This window comes from Drosophila subpulchrella, chromosome X (assembly GCF_014743375.2).
Source record: "Drosophila subpulchrella strain 33 F10 #4 breed RU33 chromosome X, RU_Dsub_v1.1 Primary Assembly, whole genome shotgun sequence".
Lineage (NCBI taxonomy): Eukaryota > Metazoa > Arthropoda > Insecta > Diptera > Drosophilidae > Drosophila > Drosophila subpulchrella.
The window spans coordinates 15,219,671-15,234,907 of record NC_050613.1 but is presented as its reverse complement, the minus strand read 5'-3'; the positions used below and the strand labels follow the sequence as shown (position 1 = coordinate 15,234,907).

At 36.1% G+C, this 15,237-nt stretch overlaps 1 protein-coding gene across 7 annotated transcripts in view; it reads left to right on the top strand.

Moving 5' to 3' along the window:
• The window catches only part of LOC119556668 (probable serine/threonine-protein kinase yakA), a 52,081-nt gene extending 41,153 nt beyond the window's left edge, over positions 1-10,928 (top strand). For 6 of the 7 annotated variants that reach the window (XM_037869024.1, XM_037869020.1, XM_037869023.1 and 3 more), the window contains 4 exons: positions 552-706; positions 4,828-4,919; positions 5,942-6,134; positions 6,715-10,928. In XM_037869024.1, coding sequence (XP_037724952.1) covers positions 552-706; positions 4,828-4,919; positions 5,942-6,134; positions 6,715-7,655 — 1,381 coding nt within the window. In that variant the 3' untranslated portion in view covers positions 7,656-10,928. The remainder of the gene's footprint in view (positions 1-551; positions 707-4,827; positions 4,920-5,941; positions 6,135-6,714) is intronic. The other variant, XM_037869025.1, reaches the window with a different exon arrangement.
• Positions 10,929-15,237: the final 4,309 nt, after the last annotated feature.

The following is a 15,237-nucleotide window of genomic DNA, read 5'->3' as shown; positions in this document are numbered from 1 at the left end:
ATACAATTTCCACGCCAAACAATTTCCGCTGCCATTAACAACGGCATTTGGAGTTTGGAGACCCGAAGATGAAGATGAGTCGTAACAATGCCAAGGCGTTTTCCATCTCATTGTCAAAGGATACGCCGTCGTCCTTGCACAGTGAAACATTTTAGCAATTTATTGCAAACTCTTTGGTTCGAATTTCACTGAAAGTGAAAACAAACGGATGTAGGTTGCTTGAAGCACTAGTGATTCAAAATATTTCGTTTTCTTAATCTTGTCTTTATTCTTAGCGGGTTTTAGGTAATTTTTTTTTTTTAATATATATGAATAATGGATTTAATCTTTTGATAACTATTCTAAACATTTTCATAAACTAAATACTATAAAAAATATATTAATGAGTTTTAGAGGCTTTTTAGAATATGTAAGGAAACAGATATTTTTATAAAAGATTTTTCTTAGACTTTAAGGTAAGCTAATCCCTTGTTTTTGAGCTTTATGTGCGAAATTGCCCCATTGTGCCTCGGTTTCTTTGCTTATGATTGTTATTGGCTGTATCTTCGTAGCAACGCATCGGGGGCATCGGGCGAAGTCATCGACGGGGACCCGAATGTTCCGGCCTACAAAATTGCCATGCTCGGCGGCTCCGGGGTGGGCAAAACCACCCTGACTTACCAATTTACCACTTCTGATTACATATGCGCGTATGACCTGAGCCTCGGTAAGTCATCATCAGTTTTCATTACATATCATAACCATTTTCTAATTGGCAATTTTTAATTTGGCAAATGTAAAACTATATTTATCAGGCCTGCCACCGAAGTCGCCGCCAATCGAAAGACCAATTTCTATATCACAAGATATCACTTTCGGTTGGATTTAAGTCTGCACTAATGTACAGTCCACATAACAGACTATTGGACCTTTTGTTTTGAACTCTTAAGTCCCCCTTAGCAAATGTAGAAAGTTTGTTTGGTTTTGTAAATACCTAAAATATTCAAATATATATCAACTGCACATAAAGTATTGCATAAAGTTAATTTGTAGCTTTTTATTATAAAGTATACAGATTTAATCAAAGTTTTAGTACTTTTCGAGATTTAATGAATACAAATATTTAATCATGTTTTAAGCAATAGTATACATTTTTTTTTAAATTTTATTAACATATTAATCTTTGATATTTAATTTTAAAAAGCATTTTGAGACATTTAAGGCCGCGAAAAGCATTCTGAACTCTGTAACTTTGTGTAGGGCTCGAAATTTAAAGTAAACCCTTTAAAAGACTCAATATATGCTAGTAGCCATCTTTTAGTTTTGGGGAAATCTCTAAATTTATTTTGGCTTAGGCACACGTCAGGCCAAGTAATTGAAAATGAAATCCTCCCCTGCCCCACACTATGGGGCTTAAAATCAAACACATTTGCATTTTAATTATAGGACAAAGTCATAAAATATGAAAAGCACCAGCGCTAATTTCATTAACTTTCGCGACCATATCACAGGATCTGGGATCTAGAGCGTGGGCGAAGGCTAGGGAATATAGGCATGCTGGTGGCCACCAAACCCACTTTGGAGCTTTTAAATGAATTTTCATGGTGGATTTTCCGTTTCTCGGTCAGAAAATCACATTAGGCGCAAATAAACTGTAGTGAATCTATTCCTGATGAAAAGCCAGCACTTGGAAACTCTGAGTATAATGCAATAGCTTACGTATTTGCCTGTTAATATATGTTTGGTTCCACTGGTTCAAGTTGCATAAAGGGCATGTTTGTGAATGGATAAGCTTCTCTTGGGCCGGACACCTTCCATACCTGCCATGGTCGATTGTCGAGAATATACTAATGTATGTATGCAAGGAGACCAAGAGATGCACACCTTCCAGCGTCTTGCGTAGTCCTCGACATAGCCGAATTAATTGAATTGCAACACTATTGAATTACCTTTTGAGCAGCGAACTTTAATGGACCACACTCAGCTGGCCCTGAGTAAATTATGTGTGGGATATTCTATCACAACAGCTTGAGTCTTGGTGGAGTAATCTGATGTTGGCTAAAGTTGCCAAAGCCCAATATTGAATTTGTAGCAGATAATTGCAGCTGCAAATTGTGCAACACGTGTGTTGCCACTTCAACAGTTGGAAACGGGGGGGCATAGACGAAGTGACATCATAATTAAATAATTAAATTTCAATTGTGCCATAACACATTTACCAGAAAAAATACGTGAGTTTTTATTTTAAACAAAAAGTGGACAAAAGCTTTAACTTAATTCCTTATAATACAGTATAAACAATAGGCTAAAACTGCCTTTATTATCAATTTTTCATGATTAAAGAGCTGGCAAAAAGTCTTCAAATGGATCATCATGTCGTAGTAAGTTTTCTTACTATGTAATGGGTATGGCGTGCCGGAAAAATGCCTTTGTTCTTCACTCAGGAATTTGTTGCTCTGTGTGGTTGAGATAAAAAAAAGTACTAGTTTTAATTAGCTGCAACGCAAGGCGAACTTTATGACATTTGCTTTTGTGGGATTGTTATCTGTTGTTTGTTAACTATTTCTGGCATTGCCTTAGATTTTTTTTCCTGCAATTGTTTCATAGTTTCCGCGGTGCAGGATGACCACTGCTTGCACTGCTTGAAGCCTGCGTGTGTGATTTATATATTTTTGCAGCAATGCTTTCCTGCGGGACACGCAAATTTCTGAGCGGACTTGCGTGTGGGCTTCGTCTTGTCCATTTTTAGCTAATGCCCTTTAGCGTTGCATGACCACAAAAACCTAAGGGCGGCGGAACTGCTTTGGTCACGCCCCCCCAAATCAGATTTATTACATGCCATTTCCGTTTATAGTAACTCTAAGTGGTTCTGTTTTTAGAAATCAGTGCATAAATAGACCTATTTTTACTATGACTTTAGCTGACTTTTGTTTTTAAAGCTTTAACTAGACTAAGAGATATGGAAATAGGTTAACTAAAAATACTGCTTGGCACAACTGCAGCCATCTTTGAGCACAACTGTACTTTTATAGCAACCTCAATATTATTTCGCAAAAAGAATACAACTTTACTTTTAAAAAACTAATTGAGAAAATTTAACTAGACTAAGAGATATGGAAATATATTAACTAAAAATACTGCTTGGCACAACTGCAGCCATCTTTGAGCACAACTGTACTTTTATAGCAACCTCAATATTATTTCACAAAGAGAATACCACTTTACTTTTTAAAAACCAATTGAGAAAATTGAATCTTTTTTATACAACCTATGCAAGTAACAATATTTTAATTTCACTTTCAACCAGCTACTTATCCAAAGCTTTTGCTATTCAACAAGCTAAGGGGGGGGGGTTTATATGGGAGGATAGATTCTCTCACTAAAAAAGTATATGCAAAATGTATTTTATTCCAAATTTTTTTTATTTCTACTAAACAAAATTTTTTTTTTGAACCCCCCCAATCCAATTTCCGGATCCGCCACTGCTTGCAACATGCAAATTAAGCGCCGGAGTTGGGGGTTTTCCTTTTCATTGTTTTGTCATTTCGCCTTTGGGATGGTCATGGGAATGGGGCGTTGTGGATGCGGGTCGACTGGCGTCTAAATATTTGTCGCAGCTGAATGCAAACAGAGTCAGATGCAAACTGCAGTCATGTCCGCCTCAGCGACTCCATTTCAGGACCTTTCGTCAATTTTTCGTGCTGCCACTCCTGCCATTCTGATGGCTCGCGTCAAATTGCTGACAAAGCGTATATAAGGCGGTGCTTATGCACTGACAGAAATCGTACAGTCAGAACTTAGTTGGGAGAAATAAAATGAATAAAAATGTTGGCCTCAAAATAAAAACACCCTTCATTTCTCAGCCATAAAGTACAGAATAACATATAACCAACCCTATATCTAATTATTGCACTTAAATAAAGCCATCCATTTAATATATATTATGCTTAGCTGAATGCTTACCCATTTTTCATTAAGCCTAACCAAAATATATAATATTATTAATATTACAATAACATTTACCATTTTATTGCTGCGTTGTCATATAAACATATTAGCTACAATATGTAAAATAATCAACCTTAAAAATATATTTCAAATGGAAAAACGAATATTTATCAAAATAATATTTTTTATTCTCCCAAAAATTTACCCAAACAATTTTTATTGACTTAAAGCCTTTTAAATACGGACACACATGTGGGCTAGAGTTATTTGTATATATTTTTATTTCAGTTTCAGATATAGATTCGCAGTTCTTTTGAGGCAGTGTTGTGGTGACATAGCATATTCCATAAGCACCGCTGGAGAAGAGGGCTTTACGAGTCCGAAGTCCTTAGTTCGGAAACCCAGTCCGTAGACCCGGTTCCCCGCACCCCTCTGTCTGCCTCCTTTTCCACGTTTTATGACTCGGTTAAAAAACGAGTCAATGTAGACAGAGAAAAGGGTGGGGTGGGGGCGTCAATTGCGGCATTAACTTGCTGGGCAAATAAAATCACTCTGATTACGGTTTTATTGGCGACACGCCCCCCAAAGGTTGTCGCCGCCTCTAGTGCAATTTCATCGATTTCCGATCCTACGAACTGCATTTAAGAACTTGTTATTTTGATTTTCTCGAGAGTCCTCACGACTTACTTAGGGTGGCTTTCTTGAAATCTAGAGTTTTCTCTTTTTTTTTGTAGTTGTAAACGCACATCTTGGAAAGCACGCCTGAATAATGCACCCCTGCTTGGGTAGTTTGTATATATATATATATACTCAAAAATATTTTATAGAATCCTTACTAGTACTAGATTACTAGATTCCGAGTCAAGAGATTTCGAATGCCTGGTTTGGTTATTTTTTTAGATGATGATTATGGACAGAAGACGGTATCGGTGCTAGTCGATAACATTGAAACGGATTTGGAAATTATTGATCATCCCGCATGCGAGATGTCGGTGAGTAAGCACGGAAATTAGTGGTAGCACCTCCCAGAAAATAGTTGCCAAAAAAATACCCTTGTTTTGAGTTCAGACCGTCCGCATTTAGATAGGGAACTTTCCGATTACCCTAGTGGGGCAAGCTGTGGGTTAAGAGCCATCTGCCTCTGACACATTTGCCAAATTTCATTAACACTTGTGTGCTTTTGCTGTCATTTTAAAGGAGAAACAAAGTGATGGGATAGGAATTTTAAATGTATCTTAAAGTTTTGATAAAACAGAGTTCTAGTTGAACGGGAAGCAAATGTTCTCTCGACGACTTCTTTGAATTTTTATTTTAAATGGTGTTGATTTGCTTGAATACACAACTTCTTGACTAAAAACTTAAATCTTTAAAAGGGTTATATTGGAACATTTTACAAAGAAAACACCAAAGAGTCAATTTGGATACATTTTTTAACTATTCTAGGTTCATAATGGTTTTGGGTTCTAGTGTTTTGATAAAACAAAGTTCTAACTGAAAGGGAAGCAAATGTTCTCTCAACGACTTTGATGAATTTTTATTTTAAATGGTATTATTGGGTTTGAACATACATCTTCTTGACTAATAAATAAATTCTTTAAAAAGGTTATTATTGGAAAATGTTGAAAATATTCCAAATATTATAAAAAGAAAATAACATAAAATCAACATGGGTAAATTTTTCGAATTGTTTAATGGTTCAAAAGTGTTCTGGGTTCAATGTCGTCTTGAGGAGCTTAACGGCCCTAATCTGGCCAAGGTCAACTGTCTCAGCTGTGAAAAGCGTCTCACATAAACTGGGGGGCACGGCTCATCCTCGAGTGGGTGGTGGCAATTTTCCCACCCCTCGGCACCCACTTCCCACATTCCTACTCCCCAACTCCCCGCTTTGAAATTTCATTAGAACGATTTTTGTTTTCGCATCCCACTTTTCCGCACCATATGGTTAATATCTGTTTTGGATTTTCTTTTTTTTTTTGTGTGTGTTTCCCCAAACAAATTTTCTTTCGCCCTTTAGACGGAGGCCTTCTGTGCCACATACAACATAGACCTCTTCGTAGTGGTCTATTCAGTTATAGACCGCAATACTTTCGCAGCGGCCGAGCGGGTTTTGCAGTACCTCAAGGAGAACGAGATGCTCTTGTCCCGTGGGGCTATTTTGGTGGCCAACAAAACAGATTTGCAGAGGCACCGCGTGGTTACCCGTCAAAGTAAGTATTCTATCCTGTTCCCTATTCCACATTTTTTTAAATATCCTACTTTGCCCCTCGCAAATGGTGCGCGTTGAGGCATATTTTTCATTTTTCTAACCAACATTTTAAATATTTTCTGACTGGTATTAATCGAAATCAGAAAGTTGACAAAGTTGGGAAGGGAAAATAGATTTTTTATTAAAAACCCTAACTAACAGTGTTTTTTTTTTTTAGAATTTTTGTTGAATATTTGTATATACAAAGAAATAAATATAAATAGGATTTTATTTTTTGGACCTCTCTAATGTCTGTATCCGGAGGATTAAATCGCACTAGCAAATATTTATTTCGATTTGATTTTTGTACAAATAACTGATTACAAACTGGCCGTGAAAGGATAAAAGGGAATTGATTTTATTGAATTGATTTTAAAATATCACATATAATTTATAAATAAATTTTATGGAAAAAGGTATGATTGATTAAAATTTATAGAAATCTTCAATTAATGCACTTGGTCAGCAGAGTTAAAGTATTTTTTATTTTTCTTGATGGACTCATAAACCCCCAAAATTTTCTTACCCCCATTTTATTTCAGTGGGCCGCAAGGTGGCGAAGGATATAGCATGCAAATTTATCGAAACCTCATCTGGCTTGGATCACAATGTGGACGAGTTGCTAGTCGGGATAGTGGCGCAGGTGAAACTCAACCCGCAGCGGCTGCGATTGCTGACGGAGCAGGAGCTGCAGCGGCTGAACCTGCAGAGCACCATCCAGAAGCACCGCGGAATGCACCTGCAGACCCGCCGAATGGTGCGGCAGATGAGCATGAGCCATGGCGACGACGAGATCTTCAGTGGCGGATTGCCGGAGTCATCGCAGAACGTCGACGGCGACGACGACGGATCGCACAGGGTGCCTAGCTGCTCCTCGAAGGGGGGCCGATCGCGAATCGAGAACCCCAACCGCAAGCCCCTGAACCTGGAGAGCATATTGAAAATGGGGGAGAGCGAGGTGGACGAGGAGATGGAGGTGGATCTGGGCAGGTCGTCCCAAATGAGCAGGCTCAACATGCTCGCGGCCACCATTCGTCATCGGCGTCCGTTTCGCAAGCGTCGCTCGTTCGACGGCGGCGCCTCCACATCCGCGGCAGCGGACGCCGCCGCCGAGATGCAGCGACGCCACCAGCTCCGGGCGATGGATGATTTGCAGCTGGAGGAACGATTGGCGGCGGAGGATAGGTTTGGGAGCAGGCGGATCGGTCTGGCCGACAGCGATGATGATGAGGAGGATGAGGAGCTAGAGGTGGAGGGTGCCGAGGATGGCGACGGAGCAGCAGGTGAAGCAGGAGGAGCAGAAGCAGGAGCAGGAGGATTAGGAGGTGTCGATGGTGGACGACGGAATACCTGCAACCGCAAGGTGGTCAAGAAACTGACCGCCCGCACCAAGGTATTCATCTCGTCGGTGTTGCGCTTCAAGAAGTCCATCAGCCTCAAGCGACGCAACTCCTCCAGCTGCAGTGATCTCTTCGTGATCTAAGCAGTTCCAGGAGTTAGTATAGGAAGTATAGGAAGTATAGACTGAATGTATATAGAAGGAATTAAGAGGGAGTAGCACCGGGAAAAAACAGGAGTAGCAGATACACAGACACAGAGATTTAAAAATGTTGAGATTTTCGAGACCCAAAGAGCAGGCAGTGTAAAAACGAGGTGGAGTCGAACACGGAAGTGCGGGTAGAGTGCAGTGCAGCAGTCCAGCTTATGAGGAAGTTTTCCATTTTCGAATTTCACAAGAAAAAAAAACAAATACAGGGACATCACATCATTCGTTTCCGATTGTCCGCGTACAATTGCAGATTTAGACCCCCATATTCTTCATTGTTTAGAGTGCATCTGCAATTAGTCACGCAAAAGCATACCGAATTTAATTGAACAACTAAAACTAAGGCCGATGAAATCTCTGGAAATTTAAAATCACTCTAAAAGTTGTCTAAAAGTATGCCGTAAAAGAATAAAACTTTGTCTTTCGGTGGTTGTACTTGCGACTGCCGGATAAATTATAATAAATCATTTTACAAATTTATAGTATACTTTTGGTAGCATATAAAGGTGGTTTCGAACCTCTAGGAATTTCTGTGGAGCCAACTTATACAAAAAAAAAAAAAAAAACGAAACAAAAAACGCAAAAAATGCGGACAATAATTTTCTTGATATATTGATCAGCAAATTTTACAAAATTAAAAATCTAAAAAAGAAGAGAGGCAAACGTTTTATCCAAATGAAAACCGAATTTTATCACCTAAAAAATCTAATGGAAAAAATCTCTGGTATTTAAGTGTGGCACATACTCTGAGATACAATGACAAAAAATATTTTATTCACTTTGTTATTTCGGTGTTTTGTTTTGAGGTTTGATGTTGTAATTAAGCGTGCGGTTTCCGGTGAGTTTCAGACATAAAAGGAATGGACTTTAAAGCATACTGCATAAGCGATGGCTCAACATGAAAAGCTAGCAAAAGAATAAACGTGCAAATATGGAAACGTCACAAGTAACCGACAAAGAAAATATAAAAAAAAAAATAAAAACAATTCAAATAAAATGAGCAGTGCAAAATTGTCCACACCATTGAAAACTTTGAAACCTATTCAATGGTGGGCACGCTTTTTGATGAAATTCGATTTCATTGTGCCAACAGTCCAGCTTTATTGCTCAAACATAAAAAAACCTTTTACTATACATAAATATTTTACATTTTTTCTTATATTTACATTTCTTGGTGATCGTCTTACAGTTGGTTCTTTACATGACCTTCCATTACGAATGCAGGTCGAAATATATTTCGATATGTTTACTTTACACGTAATTTGGAAGCTATTTGTGAGACCCGCTGCTCGACTGGCTATTGCCGAACTACGATATATAGAAGACAAAACAAAAATTGTTTTTTTTTTGTGCAAAATTTAAAAAAAAATTGTCTTGTAAGTACTTAGCAGTTCTAAATGTCGTGTGAAAAAGGATATCGAAAATACACCAGCACGAACACTAAAACAAGCCGAGAAGGAATGATAATAAAAAAATGTGTCAGGTCAGCCCGAGAAGGTTATTGTCTGGATTCCCAAATAATATAAAACTTATATCCTGAAAATAAAAATACGAAAGCGCTGAAAACTATAATGTTTTCCCCAAAAATCAGGGACCGTAAATAATGATTATTGATTAGGATTGACACACGCGGAAAAGGAAAATGCCATAGTGATCCATTTTCATCATGGTTTTAAAAATTGCGATTTTTATAATATTCCTCAAAAATAATCATTACTTTTGGGTTTATAATAAAAATAAGAAATTATCATTATTCCTGAGTAAAAAAAAATTAAAATCAAAAATGCGCAAAGCAAAATATCATCTGCAAGGATGCATAAGGCCAATATAACCATTTTGTTTTCCAGGGCACTCCTTTGCGTCTCTTTTGTGGTTTAATTAAACAAATTCCAAAAAATCGGCACAGGAAGTCCATGGTTTCAAAATGAGTTTTATTTTGATCAAAAATATAAAAATGAGATTTTTAATTTTTTGCTCAGGAATAATTATTGTTTTTGATTTTCATTATAAAACTCAATGACAATGATTACTTCAGAGTTTTATTTTTTCAAGTCAATAACATCCAAATTATTCCCATAAAATGCCACTTTTTGACTTGCAAAATTCTTTACAAACCAAAAGATACTGTAGTTTTTTTATATTTTACACGAATATACAAATTAGTTAATAAAAAATTAAATAAAAATGAATAAATATTATTAATGAGCTTAATTTTTTTTGATCAAAAATAATCATTATGTTTTGAGTTTTAAAATAAAACTCAGAATGATTACGGTCCCTGCTAAAAATATTTATTAAAAATAAAATGGTCAGAACTTGACGCATTGGGAAGTGGTTAAGATTAAAAAATTTGTAAGGGAATCCAGAAACTTAAAAAAATTGTATTGCCACAGATGGCGCCCGATCAGGGACTGGCCTGCGGTTGGTTGCATATTACACACATATTAATCAATATTATCAACTTATCAATGTAACGCGATATCGGAGAAAAAGATTAACTATATTTATCAAATTAAATCACTGTTAAAATAGTTTAAGGAAAAAAAACATCCAGGCCCTCTAAGTTCCCCCGCCCCCTTTTCAATTCAACCGGTCGATGGGATCCAAAGTAGCCGAGCAAAACCCTTAATGTGCTTAACCAAAGCCTGCAATACTGTTTCGAAATGGAACAGGCCATGAAAATATGATTGCAGAAGGGTGCTCGGCTCGAGGAAATTTCCCAGAAGCCACCAACATATCATTAACTTATACAAATCACACTGGCAACATATAAAAAAGGTTCTCTAGCAGAGGTATTATCAAGAAAAAGGCCAGGATTGAGCACATAGCGGGTTTTTCTTAAGAATATATTATAGCTATATGAATTCATATACAAATTTAATCATTTTGAAATGAGTAGTGTAATTATAATTTTTTGTACGATTTTTGTTTAATTAATAAGTTCTAAGAAGTGTTTTTTGTAATATTATTATGCAAATTCATTTTCGCTGTAAGAAAGTATAAGTACATTTTAGTTGTTTATTTTTGTTGGTAACCGAATTTAATCGAGGTGGTTAAAACCAAGTAAGGTTTTTATGCGAACCGGGGAAGGCACGTTAAAATAACCGAATACAAAAGGTAACAAAGAATAGGTCTAGAGTTTCCACATTACTTTGGGCTGTATGCACAAGCGACAGCACAAAAAAGTCTTTGGCACACAATATCAACAAATAAAAAAAAAACTTAAACAAATAGAAAAAAGGAACACACTCACCCACACAACACACACACACACTCACACAGAACTCCCCCCGCACAAACTCACGTCAAACAATTGAAAAATATGGAAAATGCAGGCAAAGAATGAAAAAATGTATTGCTCAAAACGAAAAGGCGTTAGATGTATTTAGGGGGAAAACTGCTGGGTGAATGGGAAGAGGTCGTATTTGGCATACATAAATGTATGTACCATTGGACCATCACAAAGGTACTGGGCCAAACTTGATCGATGCTTCCACAAAAGGGGGAAAGCTCGGAATGGACATGACGAAATACAAGTAAACGGAACAACGAATTGTGAATTTCAGTGGAGATTTGAATGGAAGTGATGCGATCAGATAAAACACAACATTCAGCGAACAAACAACAATATCACCTCTATTCCAAATTTTAACCTTTTTCGACTCCACTTATGGGCTGTGTTTAAAATAACAGTATTATATCAGTAAATTCAAAAACTAATCTTTGTTAGGAAATCATTTAAAATACACTTAACATAACATTTAACACTGGTCGGCATAAGTATTTTGACGAAACAAAAGTTAAACATACTCATAACTTGAACTTACTTCTTGTAAACTTTGGCATCAATGGAAAGGTAATTTAAATGGCGTTTGAAGGATGCAATATTTTTCTTAACCCATTCAGTACTTATTGAAAAGGACGAATTTGTGTAAAAATCTAGTTTTAAAACTTTTTCCTCGTCTTGAAAACTTAAATTTTTGATGCAAAAAGGTTCTCCAAACAAAATCATTTTGCTTATATTTTTTATGAATTTTTAAAGGTGACAATGTCGGAAAAAATTTGTATGAAAAAAATGGTTAAAAAATCATAAAAACTATAAGCAAAATAAATTTTTTTTCTTTTTGCAGTTAGTATTATTTTTGTTTGGAGAAACTTTTTGCATCAATAAATTTAAGATTTCAAGACGAGGAAAAAAGTTCAAAAAGTAGATTTTCACACAAAATATTTTCAATAAGTACTGAATGGGTTAAGAAAACAATTGCATCATTCAAACGCCATTTAAATTACCATTCCATTGATGGCAAAGTTTACAAGAAGTTCAAATTATGAGTATGTTTAACTTTTGTTTCGTCAAAATACTTATGCCGACCAGTGAGTGTTTATGCAGTTTTTAAAAGTTATTTAATGTGTGCTTTAATAAGCTTACATTAATTATACATCGTTTGAGTTAATATAATTAACATTTATGTAATATAACAAAATTTGTTTAGTCACAATTTTAAAAAAAACATTTTAAAGTTTCTTGGACTTGGACTTGGATAATTTTTTAATTTAATAAATTTTTTACAAGTTTATACCTAGTGCTTTCATTTTAAACACAGTCATAACTATAACAAAAAAATGCTTAAAGCTCAGCTGAGAGTCCAGTAGCACAGAGGCGTTAGAAATATAATGAACTAAATTAAGATTTGAAGAGGTATTTAAATGTGGAAGGGCTGCGAGGACTGGACATAAAGCTGGGTCGAGGACAGAAACCTGAAGAGCTAAGGACACTCCGACTTGACATTCTTACGGACAGGAATCACTTCGGAACTTAACCCACTACCTACTACTTCGAAATCGAGACTGATTTTACTGCTACTACAATATCACTCGGAACGAACTATACACACATCTTAAGAACCTAAATTTCCATTTTCTGACCCATTTCGCATACACTACTTACACGATCATTTCAGACTACATTTACAAATTGTATTACCCATCGGTTGGATAGGGCTGGATAAAAATGCTAATTTAATAAGAATATATCTTATATGATTGTATGTCCCTATTATACATAGATGTATACAAAATATTTACACACAAGTTTTACTCCTCGCTATTTACGTGCGATAAGTTAAGTTAAACCAATCTTTATACGAATTTCGGAAAAAAAAGTTCAGCTGCATTTTTATGGGACTCCATTTGACTTATGGACAACTTGTGATGATTTTTCATTAACGTGTGATACGCGAACGGTGGTTTAGTTATAGAAAAGGAACTGATGTATCCTTACCTATCCATCCTTTATATTTTGCTCTCTCGATCCCCTACCCATTTTCACACCGTTCGATTGAAATCAAAAATCAAGTCAATAACATCCAAAATATTCCCATAAAATGCCACTTTTTTGACTTACAAAATTCTTTACAAATCAAAAGATACTGTAGTTTTTTTTTCAATTTTACACGAATATACACATTAATTAACCAACCGTTTTTGATGTACGTTAAACATTTATGATATATGTGTGTGTTTGCAAAAAAAGCTCTATTTGTAATTGATATCCACATATATACATACATATGTATACAAACCCACACTGAACGATATTTTGCTCTTCTCCCAAATAAATTTCGAGTGATTTCAAAGTTTCCGAGCAAAGCAATTGATTTAGGTATAGCAAAGGCAATGATGGTTCCGCGTGGAAAAACTTACTATACATGTAGAAAGCCACGATTTAGTACGTACGCATACGCATATGTAATTCATAATTTTTTTTTGTGAAATCTCCATTCAATCAAATTGAATGGACACACTTAAAGATAAACAAATATTTTACTCTATGTGTACAATTCAATTACAGCTTATATCTGCATTAACCGCCAGTCTTTTAATTATTGGGGGGAATGGTGGAATTTCGCAGGCTGGACCAAGGAATCCGTTCCGAGGAATTCGACAGATGAGCTGGCACTTAATCAACTCCACGAGCTCCGAAAATGTTGTGAAATGTCAGTGATAAAAGTCCTAGAAAGGGCGAAAGGACCCATAAATGACTAATCAACATGCCAGCGAAGCCGAGACCCCAGAAAAAGCGGGGGAAAAACTAAAGGATAGCTGGCTAGGAATATTAATTGTGCTGCTTCGATGGCAACCTTCTTTTATAGACATTGTATGGTATAATAGGAAAGGGAAGTAGAAGGATGACTCTCTTCAGAACGAAAAATAAGTAAATTCACTTTTAATTAGGTCAGAGATAAGTGATATGGATAGACAAAGGCAATTAAAATGAATAAAATATTATAAGCTCTTAAGAATTTTATAGTTCAGTATGAGCACAATTTTTAATCGGATCAGAAATGTGTATTTTAAATATTATAGGTTCTTGAGAGTTTGACTTCCAAATGGCAAAAGAGGGAAAAATTTTTAGGCCTGCCCCAGATAAAATACAATTTTCAGATCATAAACCTTTATGTTTACACATTTAAGGACATGCTGTCTGTTAATTGGGGTTACATTTATTGCCACCCTGCAATCATATCCCTTGGCTGACCAATTTTGAAATGTTAACATTGTTGTCATCTGCATACATACCTCTGGGTTAAATATTAAACACCACAAGTGTGGTGGATTTATGGAGAATTAAGGCTCTCATGTCAACTTCAGCTGCCCTGCGGCTATTTTAATGCAGCTGGAATTTGGATGCAAATTAAATCTAATCTAAGTGAAGGGCCCGGACCGGAAATTTGCGACAAAAGTGAGAAGTGGAAAAGCAAAGGCTGCTAACCTCAATCAATTCAAATAGGTAGGCCACAAAACAGGAGAGTTAGAGTCCATAGTTCAACAACCCCTAAAAAAACAGAGCTTTTGCTGGCATAATGCCAATAAAGGTCAGCCCGGGAAATGTCATGCCTCGACGAGCTCGTTGTTTCAATTCCAATCCATTGACATTCAAACCTGAACAGCTTTAATTCTAGCCATTTGTTGTCAATAAACGTGATTGTTAACCACATATAAAAAATGTTAAATTGGTTAAAAATTAATTTTACTTAAAATTATGGGGATTGTTAGCTTAGAGGTAGCCAGCTGCTTAAAGCAGTCAGTATTTTATCTGTACTCTTTTATTTGGCCAAACAACGACTGGAAAACCAATAAAAATAAGAGTATTTTGGACCAACATCTGAATCCATTTTTTGTGTCCTAAAAAGTCTGTGTCTTGGCTACCATAATGCAAATTAAGGTCAGAATATGGAATCGATGAGCTCTTGCTTCCTACCAGTTGACATTCCAACCTATATATTTTTCATTTTTGACATCGCAGACAAGCATAAAGTAACTCCATGTGAAGAATGCGAAAATTGGTAAAAAAAATGTTTCTTAAATCTAAATCTGAATTCCTTACTCGTTAGCTCTGATCAAGTATATATATTCTTTATAAGGTTGGAGACGCTTCCTTCTGCATGTTACATACTCTTCCCCGAATACAACATATCTTAATCTACGAGTAACGGGTATAATAATCATAGCTTGGTAC